The following is a 27,464-nucleotide window of genomic DNA, read 5'->3' on the forward strand; positions in this document are numbered from 1 at the left end:
ATATTATTAACATTTTTGAAAATATTTTTTATAGCATAATTTTAATTCTTAGCAAAACCACGTTTCCGAAAAATAATTTTTATTGTTAGTATGTTTTGAATTTTTTCTTTTTTAAATAACGATATTCATTTTTAACTTAACAAAATGAAGCAAAGTATAATTTGGAGTATTTTTATATCTAAAAATTAAAATTCTATATTATTACTCTATATCATATAGTCTTATATCTCATTAACTACTCGTTATAATATTTATTCAATGTATTTCAATGTATTATCGTAAATTGACATGTATCACTTCGAAAAATATGTTACTTTGCATTAAGGAATTTAAAATGTATGATGACATAAAAAAGAAAAATTCAATAAAAAAATTAAAAATATAATTTTTCCAAAATGATGTTTTTTAATGAGTTAAAATTACGCAAAAAATATATTTCCATGTTATTTGTTTTTTTCAAACAATAAGTGTTCTTCGATAAAAGAATCACAAAATATATATTTATATATATATGTATATGTATTGTGTATGAATATTAAGTATTAACTATTAATAATTACTATAGTAATATAACATATTACTCGTATATAATATATGTCTATCTAGATGTCTAGGTACCAATTTAAATCAATGAAAAGTATTAAAAAATACAAAACAAATAGAGAGAGATACATAATATACTGAGTGTAGTTTATGAATTTAACAAAACGTTTGATTTTTTTTTCAATGATGGCAATTATAAATTTTTTTCTAATAAAAGACAGTTTACCTATTACCTAAGTACGTATTATGTGAAGGTCAAAACAATAATTTAACATATTATAAAAAAATAATACTAACTGGAATTATTATGACTCAGGGACAGTTCTACTAACCAGTTTGATCAATGAATTGAACACAAGACTTATATTTTATTATTTTTCCTGTCAATGAACCATTATTATATGATACGAAACAAGCTGTAAATATTATTAAAGCACTTTTAAGTTAAAGAGATTTACACATATACTATACCACATTCCATTTGAGTTGAAATATCTATAACTGCCTAAATTCTAATTATAACATTTAACAGCAACTCATTTTATGATCTCAGTTCTATAATGAAGATGTAGTACTTATACTACATGAATATATGAAATTAATGAACACCATGAAAATTATAATTTGCATATAATATATATTAGGAACTTGTAGACTGAAAAATTTTCATCCATACTCGATAGATACTTATTATAGTACACGCCGAAACAAATTTAAAATGTATAGATCCGGGCTAGTTTTCTATCCACCAAGTAATAAGAAGATATAAAACAAAAATCTGAATATAAATGTTGACATTTATGCGACATCAGAATCCGGTTTTTACAAAAGATTAAAAATTATAAGGTAACGTCAACAAAGCTCTTATCATAATTGTTGTTTTTTTTTAAATTTAACTGTAATAATTTAGCAATTTAGCTACCTATATACTACTAATATTACAACGTTTTACGGTAAAAAAAAAGTAATGATGCGAGATGTTTTAAAATTATATTTAAGTGTATAATTTATTTGATATTATATTATGCTATATAATAAGTACCTACAAGTATATTAAATTTGTTTATTATTATAATAAAAAGTGAAAACGCTTTTATAATGATTAAACGATTTTTTTTTTATATAATATTACCTATATTGTAAAAATATCTTTATTAAATACGATTTGATTCTACAAGCTTATATTTTTATTTAATGTATCATGCTGCATGTTGTAATTATGTTACATTCTTAAGAATTTAAAGAATATGTTCTAATATGCAATGGTAGGTATCTAAATTAAATGAGCAACTTGAAATTTTTTTAAATTCGTTAATAACTTATCCATCAAATGCATTGAATATTGGTTATTATTGTTACGTTATAAGTTATATGTTTCGAGATAAATATTATTATTTATTATTATAAAAAAGATAATATTAAATTTAAGTAAAGTTCATTCATTATTGAAAGTAAACTGCGGTCTTTTTCATTCATAAAAATAATTTTATTATACAATTTAAATTATAAATTAATTATAGTAGTAAATATATATTTATATATTAATAATTTCGTTGGGCAAACAACTGGTTTATTAATTTGTATGTAGGTACTTGTTTAAATTAAGGGAAAGTCATAATATTAGGTGCCAAAAACATCAAATCATTACAAATGGAAAGTAAAATTAATAGAGATTGGTACAGGTACATACATAGGATAATTATCATTGTTCATTTTATGAACTTTAACGATATCCCATAACTATTAAGGTTTATAAAATTAGTTGTCCTATGTACCTGTTCACCTATACTATTGCCAAGTGTAGACCACCCAATAATTCCTATCCTAATCGTTAAATAAAGTACGAAAAATAATTGATTTTTGTTTTATAGAAACATTATGTTTATCATTACGGGTACTTAAATTTAAATGCATATGAATGCCTTAGTGGTAGGTAAAGTACCTATTTATAATACACCATCCATCTCAGTTGCACTTGATTCGTCTGTACGTCTCGTGATGACCAGTAAAAACGTCTGTGAATGGGCAATGGAAGTTAATTTCTGCTAGAATGGTCATTGTCTTTAATGTGATCACGTCGGCTAAGTTCTAAGAAACGTGTAAGATACGTTTATAAAAAAAAGGCTATGAAACAAAATATAGAAGAAGAGCGAAGGGGAAAAACAAACTATTAAAAGAGTGAAAACTAATAGGGCAAATAAACGTGGTGTGAGCCAAGAGATATGTTTGTACGAAGTGCCGCACGGATGAAACGTCTGCAAGAAGGTGAATATACATGTATAATGTATATAATATATTATTATATACATATATGTATCGTATTGTCTGGTTAAGACATTCCTCTTAGGTACGAGTTTTATATAGTGGGCAACCGTATGCAGTTTACACTTGTGGTGACATTGTGTAATGGATGAGGAGATTTCAAGTTCACGCCACATGTGTATTATATAACGATACGTGTGAAGTAAATCGAAAATCAAAATATCAAATGCTACAGTTTAACGAATTGTTTGATTTAAAATGAACGAACGAGTTGAATAATAGTTATAAATACCACATACTGGATCTAACTCAACTATGGGAATATATTTTTTTATATATAAATTTATAGGTATACTCGTAATTTACACAATATGAACAATAAATATAAAATGTAAGTTGAAATTGTTTTTCAAGTTTCAATAACACACATTTTACACGTATATTATATATTTAAATTAGGTATGTTTTCATTTTGTGTGTGTTTACACGAAACATAGTTGAGCAAATGTTTCGATTTTAAAAAATGGGGTGGTTTTGAATAGTAAATTAGATTTAATTTGTACTTTAAAAAGTTCAAAATTAAAAATAACCAATATCAAATAAAAAGTTAAGGAAAGACAGGAACTTTTACGATAAACCTATTTTCGACAAAATTATAATTAGTTTATTTTACTATAATTTTATTTAAAAACGAATAAATTTAAAAACTTGCAATTTATACGAAGTGATGTTTATATTATTATTTTTTTATGTATTATAGTTTAATTTTAAAAATATTTTGACCCTTGCAGACAATTAAAATTAAAATTATTTGCTGGATAAAAATTCTTGAAAATTTAATACAAGATCCCACATAAGTCGTTTTTAAATCATCTATATAAAAATATTAAAAATATGCTTACACAATTTTTTTGATACCTATGTATTTTAAGTTAAAATTTTGACAAAATTTTAGAAGTTATTCAGTTATATAAGTTGATATAATAGTATAAATATATATTATTATATTGATTAAATACTAATATAATATAATAAATGCAATGTTTTCGGGAAATTGTTTATCAGCTTACTGTAATAGGTATTAAAAAAAAAGAAACAACTTTAATAGCTAAACAAAAATATATCATGAAATATATTTAGTGATGACCATTTCCGCTCAGAATAGTTTTTCGTTTATAGTTATACGACATTGAATCAAATTTAACGGTGTGTTAGTAGAAACCTATCAAGATCCACCTAATATACTTTAGACCGATATCCATTTGCCTACATTTTTTCTAAATAATTTATCATAGATTATACTTGTCTTGATTTATATATTATGAATTTTTTAAGCACAAAAATGATATTTTGGTACTGAATATTCGTTTAACCACTATTTTATAATACATTTTTATTATCTAGCTTTAAGTTGAAGATCACAAACCGAGTTACTCGAATTGATATTTTATCCGAAAAAGTTAATATCATTTATAAGCTACTTTTTTTATAAATTTTTACTTTCAGTTTTTTTTTTATATCGTTCGCCGACTCATATCTTATTAATTTTATTTATTTATTGAAGGTATAAATGTTATAAACATCAAGCGTATATAACTATATAACTAAATATTATTATTTATTACCTTTATACATACTAGATAGGTATATTTATGGTTTATATAATTTTTACGAGTATATGAATAATTTTTCTAGTAATGACTAATAATATGCTGCTTTCTTTTTTTAATTGATTAATTTTCTATGCACTTATTTTTGAATAAACTGATAGTATTTATAAAATATTGTGTTTAAAAAATATTATTAAAAAAAAAAATTTATATTTATTCAATTCACAATATTTGGGTATTTTCGTTTCTGCAGAGATTGGTTAATTGCTTACACTTAATGTAATATTAATTCATAATATATTATACATATTACGTTTCTTATGTATTATGTACTGTGACAATTCAAAAATATATAATTTATAAATGCTCGTTCATTGCTTATAATTAAAATGGTCGTCTGCATCAATCCTATATTTTTTCTATGTAAAATACATTTATTATTATTAATATCAAAATTATATATTTATTTTTCATATATATAACACTTGTAAGAATGCAAAATACAAACTTAGACATATATGAAAATTTAAAATAAATTTAGTATACCTTTACCAATTCACTATTGGAAAAGCCTCACTAAATTCCAACTCCCAAGAAATTGTTTTGTTTAAATGAATACTCAAAGAACATAAACCCTATATAATTTTTATTATTTACAGTACTGTATTGTTATTTAAAGTTGCATAGTTTACTCAATAAATATACAATATTATACGATATTAAATATATCTACGAATCAATCAAAATAAATTGACTCAGAAATAAACTAGGTGTTTTGTACGAGGTCAGTAATAGCTAGGTTGAGTTGTTCAAAAATGAAAGTCGACCTGAGGTTATATGGGTGTTGACGCCGTGTCCGATCCTACTTTTGGAAATTCGCGGTTATCGGACACGACTCGCAATGTGTTAGAAACGAAGAAGGTGACCCGGTATATGTCTAAATATAACAAGAATATAACAATGTCGTAAATTGACACAAATAAATATAATATTAGGTCAACACGGGGCCCCAAAATAATTACAATAATAGCATATAAATAATAATAATAAATAACATCAAAATATGAATTGTACAATAAATGACCTGATTCAGGTGGCGGCGCAATCCCACGATCCAAGCTGGCAATCTTCACTGGTCTAAACGTGGTTTTTCCCTTTTTGGTGTCACTGGACAACCAACCGTGCACACACGTACACCGTGTAGAGCTGAAGCAATAATCAAATAAGTCGACGACCGTAACTTTACGACGCAAACTTGCGGATAATAATAATAAGAAAAAGGCACATGGTTTTGTATCACCGTATAACAAATCGGACACAAAAGCCGGCGCGAATAATATTCACGGACAACGCGTTGACCGCACACGCGGTTTTGGCCGCACAACCCGGCACGAGGCGGCGAGCGGACGCAGCGGTGCGTCAGGCTCAACCGAGATTTCGTGTTCGGCGCACACGAACAAAAAAACGGGCACAAGCCGGCACGGAACGGAACGATCCGACCGTTGGTAAAAGACAGCGACGGCCGGGCCCCGGACAACCGGTGGCCAGCGAAGCCGGTCGCTAAAAGTTCGCGCAAGCGCACCTCTGCGTCGGACGTCCGCGGGACGACAAACACACGTGTCAAACGGACACACCGTCTGCACCAGGCGCGGAAAGGCTCAAGCTCGAACATCCTCCCCCTATGGGAGGCCTTGCCTCACATATCGTGGAATAACAGTAGCCGAGAATGCAGGAACCGTGGTGTACGCCTCAATATGGAATCCGATCTTCGTGACGGCGGTTATAGTTGATAAAAAAAACTTCATCACATAAGGTGAACATATAGTTTATAATAATGAACATAAAACAAAGAGAAAATACATATACTATGAAATATAAAACAAAATATTAAAGTAACAATATGTGTACATATCTATATAATGAATAGGAAAGAATACAAAATATAATATAAATAAAAATAATTAATAATAATGAAAAAAAAACAAAATGGCTTTTTTTTTTTTTTATATATTGACCAATGGGTCATTGAGCACCCGCCCAACACTAAGCGATTGACAACATCTTTGGTAATCGCGCATAGCATAAAAAATTAAACGGTCGGGCCGAAGCAATGTGCTGGAATGTCGGCACGCATGGTACCCACCAAGCCCCAACCTGTACTCTACGCGACAAAACGAACATTACTTGGTGGGTAACAGCACGAGTTTGACCACTGGTCGTATGACGCTACCTGCTCGGGTTAATACTCGAGCGACACGGACATGACCATCGGTACCGGGAAACAACTCTACTATACGGCCGAGTCGCCACATCAACGGCGGATTTTGGTTGTCTACTACTACGACCATATCGTCTACTTTGACGTTGGGGACACCCTTGGTCCATTTGGACCTCTCCTGTAGCGTAGTCAGATACTCAGAGGACCAACGGCGCCAAAAGGATTGATGGCACTGATCCATCAACTTCCACCGATCGGTTAAACTACGGGTGGACTCTGGACCCGATCTAGGCGGTACGGTGAGAAGCGGTTGACCTATTAAAAAATGACTAGGTGTCAAACACTCGAGGTCATGCGGGTCCGTCGAGGCGGGCGTGAGCGGACGCGAGTTTAGAACGGCCTCTACGCGCGCTAATATAGTCGTAAACTCTTCGTACGTGAAGATATGTGTCCCTATGACTCGTATTAAAAGTCGTTTCGTCGATCGCACCGCCGCTTCCCATAAGCCTCCGAAGTGGGGGGCGCTAGGCGGATTGAAGTGCCATTCGCAGATAGCACGCGAATTGGCAATAGCGGCCCGGCCTTCCGGGCTGTGGATAAGCGCGCGTAATTTCTTATCAGCCCCGACGAAATTAGTGCCGCAGTCCGAAAACACATCGCTCGGTAGACCTCGACGGGCAATAAAACGATCGAACGCGGCTAGGAAGGCATCGGTCGACAGATCGGTTACAACTTCGAGGTGGACAGCTTTCGTAATAAAACAAATGAAGACCGCTATATAAATTTTGAAAACGCGTGATTTGCGCAGTCTGGTCTCACGCATTTGTAAGGGGCCCGCATAATCGACGCCGACACGGTCGAAGGCTCGTCGCTGTTGGACGCGAGTGTCGGGCAAATCCGCCATTAACGGTTGAACACGTTTGGCATCAAACCTTACACATATAGAACAGTTAGTAATGACACGATGCAACACCGATCGAAGCGAGACAATCCAAAATCGACGTGAAATAAGCGCAGTAAGAACTCGCGGGCCGGCGTGACACGTCACCCGGTGCCAACGGTGGCACAATAAATAAGCGTAATGCGAATGCTTAGCTAACAAAACCGGATGCTTACAATCATAAGCTAATAAAGAATGCCGCAGTCGTCCGCCAACGCGAATCACGCCTACCGGATCGATAAAGGGCGCTAAACGGGCAAGTGGCTTCGACGAGACATGCTTACCCGTCGACAATTCGCGTAACAGAACGGCGAAATGTACGCGCTGGGACTCAGCCTCTAATATGCGAGCGGCGCTATCTATTTCTGACTTTTGCAAATATGCGGGCGCATTGTGGTCCGGTTGTCGACGTACTCGACGAATACCGGCGGCAATAAACCGGCGCATATACGCTACTACTCGTAACATGCGGTCGTAATTAGAAAAACGATTAAACCATTCGACTTCAATTTCGTCAACACAGGCGGCGCAGGACGCTGGACGAAGTTCGGGCAGGTCACACAACGGTAACGGCGAATGAGCATCGTCCCCTTCCGACGGATCGCCATACGCTAAATGTGGACCGTGCCAATACAATTCGTGCTGCGCTAGGGCAGCCGGCATTATGCCACGCGACGCGCAGTCGGCGGGGTTATTGACCGAGTCAACATGCCGCCATCGACAATCCGGCAGTAAAGTGCGAATTTGGTGCACTCGATTCGACACATAAATTTTAAAAGCTTCGTGCGGGGCACCTAACCATGATAATACTATCGTAGAATCTGACCACGCATTTATGCCGACAATATTTAATTGCGGGGCCAAAATGTCGCGAACGCGACTTAACCATCGAGCCAATAACAACGCGGCATTTAATTCTAGTCGGGGAATGGTTAATGATTTTACCGGCGCTAATTTTGTTTTCGTACCAATTAAACATACGGACGCGTTAACATCGACGTCAACCATGCGCACGTACACGACCGCCGCGTAGCCGAGTTGCGAGGCGTCACAAAAACCTAGTAAATAGCATGGTGCTCCGTGGCTCGATTTCAAATAACGCGGAACCCTAATATTTAATAACGACGGTAAGTCGGAGACGAACGCGACCCATTCGTCGTGAATCTTGTTTGGTAAGGGCTCATCCCAAGTCATGCCAAGTTTCCAGGTCCGCTGCATAATAGATTTAGCTAAAAATACCGCGGGAGCGAACACACCTAGCGGGTCGAATATACGCGCTACTAAAGAAAGAATGCCGCGTTTGGTGCATACGGGTGCTGCAGAATCGAGACTTAGTGCGCAACAAAAATAGTCCCCATCGGGATGCCATTGTAAGCCGAGCACCTTAGTACCGTAGCCGTCGACCGATTCGAACGGCATAGGCGCACACACACGATCTGTGGCTGGCACCGCGTCTAAAACGCATGACGTATTTGACGCCCACTTTTTCAGCTCTAATCCCGCTTTGTGCATAACAGAGATTAAATCGGACTGTAATTTTAATACGTTCGAAATCGTATCTGCTCCGTCGCAGATGTCATCGACATAGGTCTGACGCGTTAGCGCGTTACGCACAAACTCGAAATTATCGCAATCATCGGATGCGATAGTTTGTAGCACGCGTAGAGCAAGATAAGGCGCGCAATTAACGCCGTACGTAACGGTATTTAACTCGTATTCTACAAGTTCGTCGTGTGGCGACGGTCGCCATAAAATATGTTGGAATTGACGATATTCCGGCAAAATTAATATTTGTCTATACATTTTGCAGATGTCGGTCGTAAAAACGTACTTGGGGACTCGAAATCTTGTCAAAATGTCGACTATGTCCTGTTGTAATTTAGGACCGGTAAACAAGCAATTATTCAATGACGGTCCGCGACTACTCTGCGCGGAAGCGTCGAATACGACGCGTATTTTATTTTCGTCGATCGCCGGACGATACACCGCGTGATGCGGAATAAAATAACGTCCCGGGGACGTCGCGACGGACATATGACCTAGCGAAATGTATTCCGACATGAACTGGACATATAATGCTTTTAATTGAGGGCTCGTAACCAATTTACGTTCAAGCGCGTCAAAACGTCGCACCGCGAGTTCGCGGGACCCGTTAAAAGTATCAGCTGACGGCGGCGCACGAAAAGGCAACGGTACCGAAAAACGGCCGCACGGCAAACGTACAGTCTGTTTACAAAATAACTTTTCACAACGCCCCTCGTCGGTAAACGTCGCGGGAGCAGCCTCTGGCTCCTCAACTTGCCAAAACCGTTCCATTAACCCTTCAATGGAAACAGTCATAGCGACCGGCATCGATTGATACGGGTGAGCCTCTCGGTCGGACACTGGACCAATTAAGATCCAACCAAAGACCGAACTAAACGCCGTTGGTAACGCTTTGTCCACCGAAAATTTCCGACCGTCCATTATTGACGCGTATACATCGCCGCCTAATAATACATCAATAGGTGAAGTGATATCGAATGACGGGTCGGCGAGCGCGAGATTAGAGTACCTATCTTTAACGCTCGAGTGTAACGTTGTTCGAGGCAAATCACCCGTTATGGCGGGCAATACCCACGCATTTATGGAAAGCACAGGTTCGGACGCAAACCGCGGCTGTACGTTACACTCAACGCGACCTTGGACATTTACTACAGGAACTCCGGATAAACCGCTTATCGGGGCTGTCCAACGGGAGCGCTTAAGGCCTAATCGATCGGCACACGCACTCGTAACGGCGCTTATCTGCGACGCGCAATCTATCAATGCGCGCATTGTTTGCCACGAACCGGAACGATCGCGCATATGCACTAGCGCGGTACCTAAAATTACAGACGACGCCTGGTGTGGAGGGGGACGCGGCACGGACGCGCATAACGACGCTTCGGCAGCCGGTGGCTCGTTTCGAACATCGCGATCTCTACTGGACGATTTATTATGATGAAGAAGCGAGTGGTGTTTGCGCGTGCAGTTCTGACAACTTGATTTAGCATTACACTTGGGAGCCCAGTGCTCGTCACTAAAACAATTAAAACATAATTTTTTATCGCGCGTCCACCGAGCACGCTCGTCGGGGCCCCAATTCTTGAACCGCGAACACGATGTTAGAGCGTGCGAACCCGCACAACATAGACACGTATTATTAGATTTGGAGGTGACTAAAGACGTCAACCGAGGCTTCCCTGAGTAATCTCCCCCCTTTCGGAACTGACCAGTCGACTTTGACGGCGCATTACTCGCACTATTTTTGTGGGATTCGCCCACGACTTCGAGAATGGCCACCCGGGATCGGAGAAAGGCTAATAATTGTCCTATCGACGGGTAATCTACTGAACTGTTCGCCTCAAATAACTTGCGGGTAGAAACAGGTAGACATCGAAACGCTATAGAAAATAAAATAAAAGACCCAACGTCTGGTATTTTTAGCGCGTCTAACAATGAGATGGATTCACTACACGTTCCTACAAATGCGTTCAAGTCGTTAAGCGACTCTTGTGTCATGGTCGACGATTGCAATAGCTTGTCGACGAGTGACGTTGCAACCAAACGCGGTCGATTGAACTTATCGGACAAGGTGTTCATTACTAACTCGTAATTGTCCGCCGACACCGGTATGCCTCGAACAGCATCGGCTGCGGCGCCTTTTAAGCAACCTATTAAATAATACATTTTATCGATGTTCGATAAATTGTGTCGCGTATCGACAAGCGCGGAAAATCTGTCGCGAAAATTGGGCCACGATCGGTAATCACCCTCGAACGTGGGTAGAGGTATATCAGGTAAGCGGGAAAGTGACTTAACCGGATCCTCGCGCGGTTTCTGAACACTTGATGTCCCATTTCGGAGATATGACAAGTCGACGGCGTCGACACCTGTCGGGATTAACCGCTGGGCGATATTTTTAGCCGCGTGAATTAGTTGGCGTACCTCCGCTGTCAGCTCGGGTGAATAGTCGGTGAGCTTATCGGACGCCGATAAAAGATCTAATACGGAATCGTCATCTGTCCTAAATTGAAACCATAGCGCGTCTAAATCCGCCGCGTTTAACGCAAACTCTGAGGCTAGATCAGGCTCCGATTGTACGCGCAACGCCATAGCATGTATAGCTCGAATCTGCGATATAATGGTAGTACGCTTTACTTTAGCACGCGCGAGCAGGCGCGAAATACGCTCAATTTCTTTCTCGTCAGCCATTACGAGCAAAATGTAATATAACCTAAATATACAAATATAATATATGACACAAATACAAAGAAAAAATAAACTATGTCGCCTATACGCACTGTAGGAAACACTATGTAGATACCAGCCCACCAAAAAAACCAACACACCGCTACCGAACCCCCCACAGAAGTCGGAAACCACGCTCTGCTACCAAAAATGTTGACGCCGTGTCCGATCCTACTTTTGGAAATTCGCGGTTATCGGACACGACTCGCAATGTGTTAGAAACGAAGAAGGTGACCCGGTATATGTCTAAATATAACAAGAATATAACAATGTCGTAAATTGACACAAATAAATATAATATTAGGTCAACACGGGGCCCCAAAATAATTACAATAATAGCATATAAATAATAATAATAAATAACATCAAAATATGAATTGTACAATAAATGACCTGATTCAGGTGGCGGCGCAATCCCACGATCCAAGCTGGCAATCTTCACTGGTCTAAACGTGGTTTTTCCCTTTTTGGTGTCACTGGACAACCAACCGTGCACACACGTACACCGTGTAGAGCTGAAGCAATAATCAAATAAGTCGACGACCGTAACTTTACGACGCAAACTTGCGGATAATAATAATAAGAAAAAGGCACATGGTTTTGTATCACCGTATAACAAATCGGACACAAAAGCCGGCGCGAATAATATTCACGGACAACGCGTTGACCGCACACGCGGTTTTGGCCGCACAACCCGGCACGAGGCGGCGAGCGGACGCAGCGGTGCGTCAGGCTCAACCGAGATTTCGTGTTCGGCGCACACGAACAAAAAAACGGGCACAAGCCGGCACGGAACGGAACGATCCGACCGTTGGTAAAAGACAGCGACGGCCGGGCCCCGGACAACCGGTGGCCAGCGAAGCCGGTCGCTAAAAGTTCGCGCAAGCGCACCTCTGCGTCGGACGTCCGCGGGACGACAAACACACGTGTCAAACGGACACACCGTCTGCACCAGGCGCGGAAAGGCTCAAGCTCGAACAATGGGAAACCGCAGTTTAGCTGACGTATGAGGAGAGAGACATTTGTTTAATTTTATAGATGTAAATATGTCTCTATAGCAATTTTTCACAATGACAACAAACTTAATCTATATAGGTTTAAAAATAATAATAAACACATTAGTACAGTAGTATAGAATAATTTTAAATGGGAAATATTGTTATTTGACTTACATTTACATAAGTACGTTTATCGTAGTGCTGAGATTAGATAATTTAAAAAAAAAGTTGAGGTCGTATATTAATGTTGTGCAAGTGCGATGGATTTCGAACGAATGATAATGTATTTGCTTGTCACCCATTTCTTTGCAAGTATTTTAAAAGGTTGCGTTAAGGTAAAACGTACATCATTATTCAGTCACCTGATCTTTAGCCCATCCGCCCTGTTAAAACAAATCACCATCAAAGTTCAAACATCAGTGTTTGGGATTGATTTATAATAATATATTAAAAGACATGATAAAAAATGTCTACCGAGTAAAATATACTAAATGCTAAATATTCAAATTTTTCAAACAAACAAAAACAGTTAAATACATACATTTTAAAGTCTGTCTATTTTCAAATTTTATTCTTGATTTTTTTTTGTTTTTGCTCACAATATATTCTATGTACGAGACTTTATAATATCAATTATATTAGTGTATTTTTATTTACAGATTCCTTTAGGAGGAAACGGTTTCATACGCACTAAGATTTATCACTATTATATTTTATAGAATTATTTTTGTTTAGATACGAAGTACTTAGGTACATAATATAGGTATTTAATTAGGCTATATTATAGATTTGTGATACGTTCGTAAAATAATTATTGTAGATTCTCTATGTATACCATCTGTGTACACATTGATATGCAGAATTTATATTGGTATAATTTATAACATTATAATTTTGGTAGGATGACTTGGATGCGAATTCGACAGAGCAACAAATGATTGGTTAACGCGCCTAACATATAGGTTCGGCACCACTGATTTTATCTATCTGGTCTTTAAAACTGCAATCTACGTATGAAATATAATTACTTGGCTACCTATATCTTTTAAAACTACTTTATTACTTTATTACTTTTAAAATATATTTATTTTTTTTTGTTATCATATCAGCAAATTATAACATACCTATTATATCTTATCAAAGATTGTGATGCATCGTTACATAGATCTAAATTTGTTTTAAATAACAGTGATATTGTTTCAGCTGGTTTCTCAAGTTACTTATAACTTAGAAAATTTCTAGTTTAAATTCTTAGAACTGCTAGCAATTTGAAAAATATATTACTATGAATGGTAATTGTGATTAGTTATAGAAAATAGTCATGGAAAAGAAAAAAATTGTATCTTGTTATTCTATATATTATACGGCCGGATGAAATGTTAAAATTAGCCTGTCTAAAAGCTGGAACATTCGGAAAATAATCGGAATGACGCCCCTAATCTATACCTACGTATTACTTATGTTGTCTGTATTTTATAATGTAGAATTTATTATTAGTATACGATCTATTAGAATAGGCATTATCATATTAGCTTTAGCTTCGTGTCTATACACACTTAACAAGTTGTTTTCAATTAATATTTTCTAAAATTATAGGATACATTTGTTTAAATGAATTCACAACAATATTTTAAATAACACTTTATCGAATGAACCAGACTTTTTTTTTATATTTACTATATTTTATTTTATTGTAAAAGTTTAATATTGGATAAAATTCTCTAATTTTAAAATACCTATTGAAAATAATTTCATACATCGAGTAATGAGTAGAGGTTTTTGACCTAAACTTGTTAAAAACAAAAATATTTTCGTATTGGAATTTTGCGTTTTTTCATTAATCATTTTACGTCATATTGCTGATATTATACCTACACGACTATATTTAATAATACTATTATTATTATTATTATTCATTACGATCAAATATGATCTCATCATTCGTCGTATATGTATATGGCACATTTAGTCCTACAACGTCTGCAAAAAAAAAAATAAATGACAAAAACAGTGAACACTCGTAGAAAAAGAAAAAGAAAAAGAAAAAAGGGAAAAAACCACGACTCGCGCGCGTTCCGTACGGCTTCGAAAAGCCCATCTGTTCGGTTACAGTGGTTGCGTCCGGCGGACACGTGACGTCACCGCGCCAGCAACAGGCGGAGGGCATCAACACGCGAAGGTGGTATACGTTATAATAGCGGCCACCTTTTGTCTGTCCGTCTACCGGCGGGTTCTTTTCAGTCTTGCACGACAACCCGCGAGTTCCACATTACCGGCGGTAGTGGACATCGGGTTTTATTCTCCCGATATTTATCACGCTCTGCGCGTTGGTTCGTTAGTTAGTTTGTTTTTTTTTTTTAATAATATAATATCATAAATAATATACTAACAAAATTTAAAAGAAAAAAATATTTAATAAATAATCATAGTTTTTAAATTATTTAAAATTTTTACTAATTTTTTTTTTTTCTAAAACCGTATTTTTGAGTGCATCAAATAAAAGTGATACGTTATATTAATAAAATATAATCGTTATTTATATTTTGTGTTCGCGTATATTCGCATTGTGTGATACACTATCATGTACATCGAACACACGTGACAGAACATGCCAAAATACGGTAAGTACCACCTCTCTGTAAAAATGGATTTAGAAAAAATAAATTAGATATAGTTACATTTTTTTGCCATCTATAAGAAATATTTTTAGAACATTCAATTTTTATAAAAATAAAAATCATTAAATATATCATCTTTTAGGGCTGTCTAATCGTTATTATAAACGCAGAAATAACAAAAATAATGCGATACTTATTAATGATGATCAATCACGTGTAATTTTTAGGTACTCTAATAACTATTACCATACACAGTATAAACCTAATATACATTTTATTTTGGAAAAACGTATTCTTGAAAAAAGTATCCAAACACTTTTATTTATGGTAATATATTTTACAAGTTGTCTATGTTTCAATAATATTTTGAATTTATTCGCCAGTAAATAAAAACAAAATGTGAACAAAATTATACAATATCATGAACCTTGTGGTTAATATTTAATATTAAAAACTCATAAAATTAATTTTTGAATTAAACCACATTTTTACTACTAAAAATGTTATACATGAATTCTATTCAAAATTTAACGCTTTATTACGTGGCTACATATTTTTTTTTTTGACATTAAATCCACTATTGACATAAACCTATTATAACTTGTACATACAGCATAGACCTTAAAAATATTTTTAAACGTCTTGAAATTCAATTTTTAATGCACTATTATTTTATGGGAAATAAAAAAAAGTGAAAATATCATTTTTAAATAACGTTTTTTTAAAAAAAAAAAATACAATCGTGATAAATAATTGTGGACAGAAAAGTGTAAGTTTTTATTAGTGTTGTCCCAATGACTTTCTAAAACGTAAACTAATCCAAACACGGTTCGAAAGTGATATATTATACACTACATCTACATAAATTAAGTTGACAAGTTTGCCTACACATTCGGTATTGTCATTAAAATTAGTATTTGTACATGTTAAGTCTTAATTTTCATTTGTATATAGTCTTACACATTTTCAAATCTTTGGTTTATTTCTAGCTGATAACTCGTGCAGTATGAACATGTTTATATTTTTGGGGGGAAAACTTTTCTTTCAAACATGCCAGGCAAGAGTAAAACACTTTCGTCACGGTTTGCTACACGCAATACAGCCCCCTGTGTTTGAAGTAAACGTGACTGTATAAGCAACAGTTGTACGGGTCGTGTTAAATGCTTGAAAACAATTAAATAATTTATGCGCATTTAGGCCTTCGTTATATACGAGGAAATTATCAAAACTGTTTAGAAAAATTAGCCAAAGACTTATGTACTACTATGTTAGCTACAGGATACGGGAAAACCACGAAGGTTTTCACTACAAGTTTACGATACATATATATAATATAAATATACTATGTATAATAAAATATAGTATAACATTTGTTTTTTTTTTGTTAATTGCCTTGAATTTAATCGAGTTATAAATACACTATATTTTGAGTATACCTAAATGTATTGCACTGTAGTATTGTTTACAATTTATAGTAACAAGTACAACATTAACTTGTTACAGAAAAAAATAACCTGTTTTTATAATACATATTTTAAATTACATACATAATCATGAAATAATAGTTTTCTTCGGTTGATTTAATTTTGTATAAATTTAAATGATTAAACTCATTATTACTTATATTACTTAATTTAATAAAATCTTTTATAATAAATATATATTTAAAAAACTTTATCATAAAATACATTACTACGATTAATTATTAATGAATGGAATTTTTTTTTTAAAAACTAATTACAAACTTGTACACAGTCTTAAAAATGTAATTATAATTATAAATATAATCAGCTTTTAGAAATTGTATTTATTTTTTTAATAAAATCAAACATTTTTATTTTTAGTGTTTATTATGAAATTATATTGTGTTATTAACTCGTTTCAAACATGTAGGTAGGTACACACAAACTGTATACGACAGGTGTTAACCAGGAGGTCCTAGATTAACCACAAAACAGGCGATTCCATTTTAGAACACATTTTTTTTCAGTCACAATGTAACATTGACAACACTTATGTTTCAACGAAACAATATTAAAAACGTAATCGGACAAATAATTGTATGATGATGCGTTACTAGATGTATAAATGCGGGAGATCTAAAAAATTATAAGCGCGTAAAACAATAATAATAATAATTCCGGAAATTGTTTTAAATGTACGCTTCATTGGCTGTGTACATATAGCCCATATAGGGTTCCTATAGCTATAGAATGCCACTGTATTTTTCGATGCATACAATAGTATTTATCAATTATAATAATTAAAATGAACGACATTTTATTATTTTTTGAATTATTTCGACCACACCCTTTCATGATGACCGTTTTGGGGTATTACACATTTTTGCAAAATCATTCACATCACAGGAAACGAGGTATGAAGGTTGACCAAGGGTCTTTTAAGGCTCGATATTATTGTTGCATCACTCTGGGGGGTAATTCGATTGAAGTTTTTATTTACGCCCATTTATAAATTACATTTGCTTACAAATAATATCGGAATTCAAAAAAATGATATATGATTTGATAACTGGCCAAATTTGTCTAACAAAATGATAGGGATGGTAAATAAATAAATCTTATATGAACAAAAACAAACATTAGCTACCTATTCTAAATAAAGTTTATTAAATTTGTTTATAAACTGATAAATATATTACTTTTTATCACAATTATAATTTTTTAGCGTTTATTTTATTATTTTAGCTACCATAATAGAAGTATTTAATTTTATTTATGAAAAACATAATAGATTGATGATTTCATACACAAAATTAATAAGTGTAGACCAATTTTGAAAACTACAGCAAGTACCGTAATGTATTTATCAAATTGAAAATTACAAAAACATATTTCTTCTATGCATTCAGCACTCTAATTAAATTTAATATGAGAACACACTACTATACTACTAAAAATAGTCAATTATTTTGATATAAAAACTAATTTTTTTTGTTTTTTAAAAATGAAAATAACGGTGATTTTGTACGTGGGTGATAGAATACAATAATAATAATTTTTACATTTTTAGTATTATCTAAAATAGTTTATAGTTAAAATTAATAAAATAAGAATGTATTTAACAAAAAAAATAAAATGTATTTGTGAAAACCGAACACTTGCTTTCTTAGTTAACAAACATACGAGTAGGTAATATTATAGTATATAGAAATCTAAAATTAAAGAAGTTCCTGATATTTTTATTAGATAATCAATATTTATATTAATATTGTAAAAAGTCTGTTAATAGTTACTTAAATTCTTGATTAAAATATATAAATAATACTTATATTATACAAAATAAATGATTAATAAATAAATATAATAACTATTTATAAATTATTAAAAAATATTATTATTTTTATTTTTTAAGTTATTAACGAGAAATTACGTTTTATATTACCTAATAATTATTAATTATAACATAATATTTTTATTTTAGGTAAAAATACTTGAAAATATATATTTTTTAAATAATTGATAACTACGCTGTAGAAGTAAACAATGTTAATTTAATAATATAATTGTTTTTGTATTAGAATTGCATTTGTGCAGATTTAGCTATTTTAAGGATTAAATAAATATTTTATCTGTTCACTAAACCAAATAAAGTCGAAAAAGTTATATTTAATATTATTAATTAAAATCTTTTCATAAGGTTATTGTTAATGTTTACAATTTATTACAAAACCAGTTGTTATAATTGCATTAAAAAAATAGTTGGGTTGGAGATAAATATCTATATTTTATATTATGTTCCATAGCTCTGTATCTTCCTTTATAACTATATTACTATATTATATTACAAGTGATATATTCAAAACATTTTTTTTGTTGAACTGTGTGTATTATAATATTCTCGATTTTATTTCCAATTTAAATTAATCTTCCCGCAAACTCGTAGGTATTCCCAATAATTTATTTACGATTCGGTCCATTACATAATATTAAATATTATTATCGTTATTATTACTATTATTATGAATTATGATTATCATCATTATTCATTATTGTCCAACGAGCGCTCAGAAACCGTCATAAAGTTATTGTAACGCGCTATCCTCCAGCTGTACATACCATCGTATATAACACGCCTATAACGTGCATTCGCTCCGTCCGGAAGACTTAGGCGACGGTCGAGCGAAATATTGTATTATTGGCGCGTATAACTTACCTACTGGGTAATAAAAACTGAAAAACTAAAAACAAGAAGATGAAAATAAAAATCTCATTTCACGGTGGTGCGAACTTTGATGATCATTGGAGAAAAAAAATAAATAATATTTCGACCGAATAATAATGTTATAATATTATTACGTCGCGCGCCAAGGACGTGCGGCGTGTAAGCGTATTATACCTTTAACAACCTACCTGTATATAATATTATTATCATATTATTATGTTGAAAAAAATCCTCTGCTTATTCCGTGGTGATGAGGATGGGAGGGAGGGTCAAAGGGGATACGTTATAGTTTTGCCCTTCTCCTACCACCTGGGGGCCGCCGTCTGGTGTCAATCGGTTGATTTGATTTTTGCATAGTCACGGCGCCGCGTTACACATATTATTATTATATATATTATATTAACATTATTATTATACACGCGCACGCGTTACAGACAACGCCGTTGAGCCACCGCGGCGGTTGATTATACTTAGACACGTCCATCCCCGCTTCGCTGCCGTCACCAGCAAATCGGCGAATTTCAGAAAATGTTAAAATATAACCAATATAGGTACTTGCAGATACATATTTTGCTACTATCAATTCAAGAATAGCGGTTTCTGATACTTAATGATGGTTTTATGGTTCCATAAGGTTTCAGTTTGAGCTTATTAAAAATAAAAATACAATTATTAAGAATTAGAGCTCCAGTAAATAATAAAACCAATTTTTTTTTTTTTAAATAAAGTATTAAATTTAAATTCAGCAAACTTTTACGTTATGAATGTTATGACTAATGGTACGTAAAATCAAAAGAAATTTAATATTTTTCATTTATGCACACATAATAAGGTAATGTAAAACACACTGACTGGACATAATTCCTTTTCTAAAGTAACAAAAATAACATAATATTTGAGTGTATTAAATTCTATGCACGATTCCACAGGTATGATACTATAAAGATAAAACAATGTATTAAGAATCGTAGGACTTTTTTATATTTTATGCTGTATTCACAGCATCCACACAATTAAAGTTCCATTTTCATAAAATACTGGTCTCCGAATTTTATATCGTAATTCGTAATCATATTTGACGCTTATATTGTTTCGGTGGTACCTGCTAATGATATTTTCTTTATACACTGACTTCTATAGAAAGTATTCTCGTTAGATTTTGTAATCAACGATATCTGTTGCAAGGGTTGTAAAGAGCTATCCTGGCCATAGAAGACCTTCGTCATTATTACTATTATTTGTCGAGATAATTAAAAATTGTATCTCTCTTAGAATTCAGTTGCATCAAGACGACCGCATCATAATATATTATATACATAATATATATTTTATTGTTTGTACTTATATAACCCATTGAATATTAATATCAATTGTTCGCGTCCGCGTTTAAGGGTTGGGCGTCAGTCGTTCCATCATTCACGGTCAAACACTCGACAGAGTTTTATATTATAATTTAATTTTTTTTCCAAGACGTTCGTTATTGTTGTGACATATTATTATAATCTTCGATTTGATAAAATTTCAAGTAGGTATATTTATATGATTCTTTTTATAGGTTTTTCTGCATTCTTTGATTGCGTTATATTTAAAAAGAATAAAATTACGCATCAAAACTTACGCTAAACAATATTACGCAATTGCGCCCTTGAAGTGAATATAAATGAGAACACAAAATGCTCGTTATTATATATTATTATGAGCGAATAGATATCATATTATTTACCTTTGTCTGTTATTTGTTTTGTTACACTTAAGTAATCGGCTGGTCCGAAGTTTTTCGATTGTTCGATGTGACACCCATATAGGTACCTACTACCTATACGTTAAACTAAATATAATACATAAATTTAATTCAAATAATCGCACATAATAATATACTATGCATAGGTATTTAACTATAAACATTTCAAACCTAATATTTTTTAATCGAATACTGTTTGATGAGGGTCCCTCATATTATAATATAGCATTGGCGTATTATTCAACCGCCATAATTATTGACCATTACAATAATGTATTACATATATTATATTATTATATTGTATAGTAGCAATGCGGTCGGCGTTTAATGTTGGTGTTACCTATATACGAGACCTATATGTTATAAATATTATTTTCTATAGTATTTATTGCACTTTACCTTTGATATGTTTTATTTACGTGTCGGCCCGCCCCCGTTCGCATGGCGTGATTTAGGGCGAAATCGTTTATACCGCAAACTTGGTGGGTGAGCACCAATGGTGGGGGGTTTGATTAATATTGTTTTGGCCGTTCCGTCAAACTGCGGTCGGACCGTATGTTCTGCAATAGTATACACTGTTTCATAACGATTCCGTACAAGGAAAGTACAAGTTTATATGGCGTTTATATTATATTATATTGTAACACTCTGGCTGTCTGAAAGATTGAATAATAATAATAATAATATTAACAACACGAAGAGCTAACAGCACGCACTTCTCCGTTTTGTGTTTGTATTTTTATATCTAATTTGTTTTTATGTAATACCTCAAAACTTACATATTACGGTGGTTTTTGATATGTCTTACGTACATTTCAAAAATATGGTTTCCTTTCGGGGTTCCATAAACACGAAGCTACTGTATAAATCATAGCGTATTATAATTGCTTTTGTTGGTGGTGTTCGTACGGTGAATTTTAATTGCGACAATTTACCAGATTGCTTGTCTGGGGGCTTTTTTCGACATGTAAGATTGTCTTGCCAAATCACACGTTATGTTTTCATATATTTGTTTTATTTGCATCTCACCTAAAACGCGCGCCCGCGCCATAAAGCCACATGTGACATAAATGTAATTTTATGCAAACACGACAAGCGACCTCGGCGAAGATGTAATGTACGTAAATACATCGAGTAATCGAATGACATATGGAATATAAATAATCAACAACCTTCGAAGTCTGTATTGTTTCCTATATCAATTCGTTTAGGCTTTCGACCAAACTATATTAATAAAATGACGAATTTAGATTAATTCGTTTTTTCTTTTTTGTATTGCAAATGTAAAAATTACGTTATGCCATTTGAATTCCACCGGGTGAAGGCCAGTGTATAAATCTCAGATAATATTGTTCGTCACAATGCTCTGTTTTACTTTCTTTCCGTAACAAGGAACGCGCGCGTGTATAGCGAACGTTCAGAGACTACAACGACAACAACAACAAAAAAATGAACAAAATAAACCAGTGTGTGGGAGGGCAGATTTGAAAGTGAAATATTTTTCTAAACAAGTCGTGGTGACCTTTTTTGATCTGGTCAACCGCTTTTTTTCTTGAACTCTTTAACTAGATCCGAACTTATTATATATACACACGCTATTCGTACATTAAATAATATTATTATTGATCAATATGATATAGCGGCTGAACCGGTTAGTAGGTACATATTTTTGGAAATATTTTATGTAAAAACTAATATTTCGATCGTTATGTTAGTAATTTATCATCTTTATATTTTATTCTATAAGTATTGTCTAGAGACGAAAAAACGAATTGATGTTATGTTTTCGGGATACGAATAAGGAGCTTATCGAAAGTGCATACTGTTGGCATGCGTTTATTTGATTGTAACAATATACTTATTATTATATCGTTGTACAAATTAAAATAAGACCAACACGATAATAATTCACTTTCGCTCTGTCCGAGACCAGTGATGCACGAAATGTCCGTTTACACGATCCAATGATCTGTTGCATAACCGTTAGAAAATCATCGAAATAATTATGGATGTGCGAATAGTATTTGTTCTCAACATAATGTTATATTGGTCTACTGCCAGCTGTTACCTAAATAGTTATTACATTTTTTTTAAACTGTTGCCGTGTACGGTATACGCTTAAGAACGAATTATTACAAACATGTAGGTAGAGTTTACAAAAATGAAAAGGGGTAAACATTTCGTTTTAATTTTTAACTGGACGGTTAGTAGGTGGTTTTTTTATGACCAGTAATATGATACACATCGGTTAATGGTTATTGTGGAGAAGATCACCTTGAGATGAATTGATAAGTAGCAAGGGTCTCCCAGACGGGTTAATACAATTAAACAAAATATTAGGTACAGCGAAAACTTAATAATGTTACATACAAATATTATGACTGAGAGGAGAATTCGACTCTCTCCTGATGACTTATGACGTTATTCCATATTTGGATTTGTCCAATTTTGTTGTTTCTTTTTACCTGGGAGCTTACCGAAAATGGGAATCGGAAATCCGTGAACAGGTTTGTGGTTTAATTAGAGAAATTAAAATTTGTCAACTTCAAAATGCTTTTAAAACGTTAAGACCTTTTTTTTTTTTTTTAAAAAAAAGTAAAAACTATTTAAATATATAAAAATTGGAAACTGCGAGTATTATAAATTAAAATTTAAAAATTATTGTATTTAAATAAACTAAGTTTTAGTTTTAAAAAATACCTATAAATATAAGTTCATTCACTCATCGGATTAATAAGAAAATAATGCAAGTTTATACTTAAATTATGTAATTAGAATGTTTATCAAATAATTTTTATTGTAATACCTTGAAATGCATTAAAAAAATTTACATTTAAACGTAAGCCCAATAAATAAATACAAATTATATATAAATATTTTTTTATTATACAGACATTGTTGATAATATATATAAGTACTTAATTGCAGATGCTTAAAGACGGGAATTTAATTTCCAACTAAAAAAATCTTTAAAACTTTTTTTTAGAACTCGTTATCCTTATAGATATGTACGTACTAATGTGCAATGTGATGCAATCACATTGTTTGTTAAAAGCCAATTACCATTGAGTCATTTGACATTGGACAAACAGTTTTTCTCACAAAATATTAAACTCAAGTTGACGAAGTTATTAACTTTTATTTTGTGACGCGTCAAATCAGCTGCAATTTATCAACACGGGTCTATATGTACGTTTTAAAAAATCGAAAACATTACGGTTATGTTGTTTCCAGATACGACATGCACGTCATGGACGTAAGACATGGGTATAGTTTCTACGGCAATATCGCGACCGAATCTGCTGGATAATTGTTTGATTCCTACGCCTTGCCTATGGCATAATATATTTTATTATGTAGGTAACTACAATTATAATGTATACAAATAGTAAATATAAGTGCAGCAACGATAATTAATGCATAATCATTTTCATCCGGATTGCAACTACTATTATATTCCAGTCCTTGAACATTTGAGACTCGTAAGATAATACGAGGCGCAGTGAAAAATTTGCACACAAGGCGTAGTGGATATTGTGCGGGAAAGAAAAAATTATATTCAATTAACGTGCAGGTTAGTTTTAAAATCGGCGGCATCGTGATTATACGCGTTATATTGGCGTTTTCAAGTCATATCGGCGAATCGATCTGCGAATAAAAATTTCGCATGGCGCAATATCATATGGAATGGACATGATGGGTAAACAATTATTATTTGAAATTGGAAACGCCAAGAATTTACCGGAACGGAAATTTTAAAATGCATTAGTCGGCTACTCGACGCGCGCGGCAACTGGTTCGCCGCGGCCTTGCGCCGAGAGACCGCGCCCGCCGCACACTTCTCAAGAAACTTTCCAACCCAATACACGGCACGATAGGACGTATGTATAATGATTATAGCATGTACCAGTGGGTCGGATCATGCAAAAAATATAATCTATAATAATAATAACGTATATTTATGTATAATATTTGCGCACATATATATTAAAGTCGTACATATATAGAGATACTTTCTAGATATTATATTAATTTGCATTATAATATTATATTATTATCGTCTTATAATTACACTGCATACACGCACACACATATACAAGGAAAAAATGTCAACTGTCGTGGAAGATAGGTCGACACATTTCGTTTGATAAAATACGTAGGTACCTACGTCTATTCAAGGAGCTATTTACTATTTTTATATTCTAAATAATAATATAGCAGTAATAACTTAGTATACGTCCTCCCCTCTCCACCCATCAATACTCGGCTCGTAATATTACGTTATTCCGGTGATTGAATATGCACGTATAATATATATATATATATATATATATATTATATATATTTACGTGTCGCGTCGTTAACCCGCGATAAGACATTAGGACGCGTTTACGGTGGACCTCATCCTCGCGCTTCACGACTGGCCGGATTCTCGACCTTGCGGAAAACCGCAATTTTTTCGTTCAAACAATCCTAGTAGCAACAATAATACACGGACGACTATGAATCTGCGTAATGATGGCTGTCCGGCAAGATCCGTAAAAAACGATAGTACAGTGTATACTGTATATATATATACGTAATTATACGAGTGCACAAGTGTATATTATATAATTTATATCGTACGTATTATACAGGTGCCTACTGTAATTATTAGCGAATTACACGAGTTTTGATAAATTACGTGTACAAAATTTAGTTTACTTTATTTGTACGAGAATAATTTTTTGAAATCATCAAAGGGATTTATCGTAATTTTGTATACGATGTGAAAAATATAATCAAAACGGGTTATTACGCATAATTATTTTAAAAATATAAAATACATACGCAATTAATGATTGATGATAAATTTTGATGTACAAAATATATTTTACCAAATGCAATTTGTATTGCTATTACATATATCGAAAGGGATGCAAATTTAAACTTTCCCTAAAACGCGTTACACTTTCACCAAAAAAATCCAATTGATACCCGAGGTCTTACTCAGTAAGAATTAATAATTCATGTTACCTTTTAAGTAGAACATTCTCCGCAATATATATATATATTATACAATATATTGGAACGGTATATGCGGCTATAGGCGTATATGCATACAGGGCACTCATTTTTCATTTGGAACACTTGCACCTGCCCTCGTGTTCCTCTTTGACCTTTGTGCGCATACCGATTGTCAACCTCACGGCGGTAGTTCTACACCACCTCATGCAGTGCGCGTAACACTACCGCCGCCGTCTCCATAAGTGCTCGACGATAAATCTCGAAATACCTTGACTTTGTCCGTCATGTGTGATTGCTGTGATATAGTAGCGGTGGTCTTGTATACATAACACGCCGCGAGGACTCGGCTGTGTATAGCAGCAGGAAAACACGCGTATAATAGAAGTTATCCTGCAGGTCCTTATCGACCGACGAAAACAACGAGTTCCATAAACGGTTTTTGTTGTCTGCTGCTGTGCGCTGCAGCAGTCCCACACACCAGAAGTGGTGAAAAAAAATGAAGAATTTTTTTTGTTTTTTCGTTTACAACTATATACTAACCATCTCAACCACGCAACGGTGTCTTATCCAAAGTGTCGTCGACCGCTAACTGCAGTACCTACGTTAATTCATCACTAAATTAAAGATACGGTATTCTCAATTGCGTTTCTGCGAATAATATATACAACGACGTAATCAGATTTATACAGCGACCGCAATTGATTTAAAATTTAACAAGCGATGATTTCCTACCGACAGACAAATCCTCGGTTTTTTTTTCTATATTTCTTTAAGATTTCTCAAACAATAGAGGAAAAAACTGTCGCCCGATTGTCGTAATAGTAGGTACCTAATTACGCCGATAAAAAATATTTATGTACATTTATATATAATTTATATATATATATATATATATATATATATATATTCGGTCGATTCGACGACCAGAAATGTTCAAGGACACCAATGTCAGCAGTCATCAACAGTAGTGCACTCTACGCCACTGAGTACGACTCCACTCGCTCATATATAATATATACGTATAGCTGGTATATACCTATCGTATACTAGATAGTATATAGCCTGCAGTG

At 33.7% G+C, this 27,464-nt stretch overlaps 2 protein-coding genes across 4 annotated transcripts in view; one reads left to right on the forward strand and one right to left on the reverse strand.

The window, feature by feature from the left end:
• Window positions 1-6,595: 6,595 nt before the first annotated feature.
• On the reverse strand, window positions 6,596-11,809 carry LOC132919105 (uncharacterized). The gene has a single exon (XM_060980453.1). It carries the CDS (start codon window positions 11,807-11,809, stop codon window positions 6,596-6,598), a length of 5,214 nt encoding a protein of 1,737 aa, XP_060836436.1.
• A 3,288-nt stretch (window positions 11,810-15,097) lies between these two features.
• Window positions 15,098-27,464, forward strand: part of LOC132923470 (uncharacterized) — a 124,548-nt gene continuing 112,181 nt past the window's right edge. For all 3 annotated transcript variants that reach the window (XM_060987490.1, XM_060987488.1, XM_060987489.1), the window contains exon 1: window positions 15,098-15,464. In XM_060987490.1, the coding sequence (XP_060843473.1) occupies window positions 15,452-15,464 (13 nt within the window). In that variant the 5' untranslated portion in view covers window positions 15,098-15,451. The remainder of the gene's footprint in view (window positions 15,465-27,464) is intronic.

The sequence above is a fragment of the Rhopalosiphum padi genome, chromosome 2 (assembly GCF_020882245.1).
Source record: "Rhopalosiphum padi isolate XX-2018 chromosome 2, ASM2088224v1, whole genome shotgun sequence".
Lineage (NCBI taxonomy): Eukaryota > Metazoa > Arthropoda > Insecta > Hemiptera > Aphididae > Rhopalosiphum > Rhopalosiphum padi.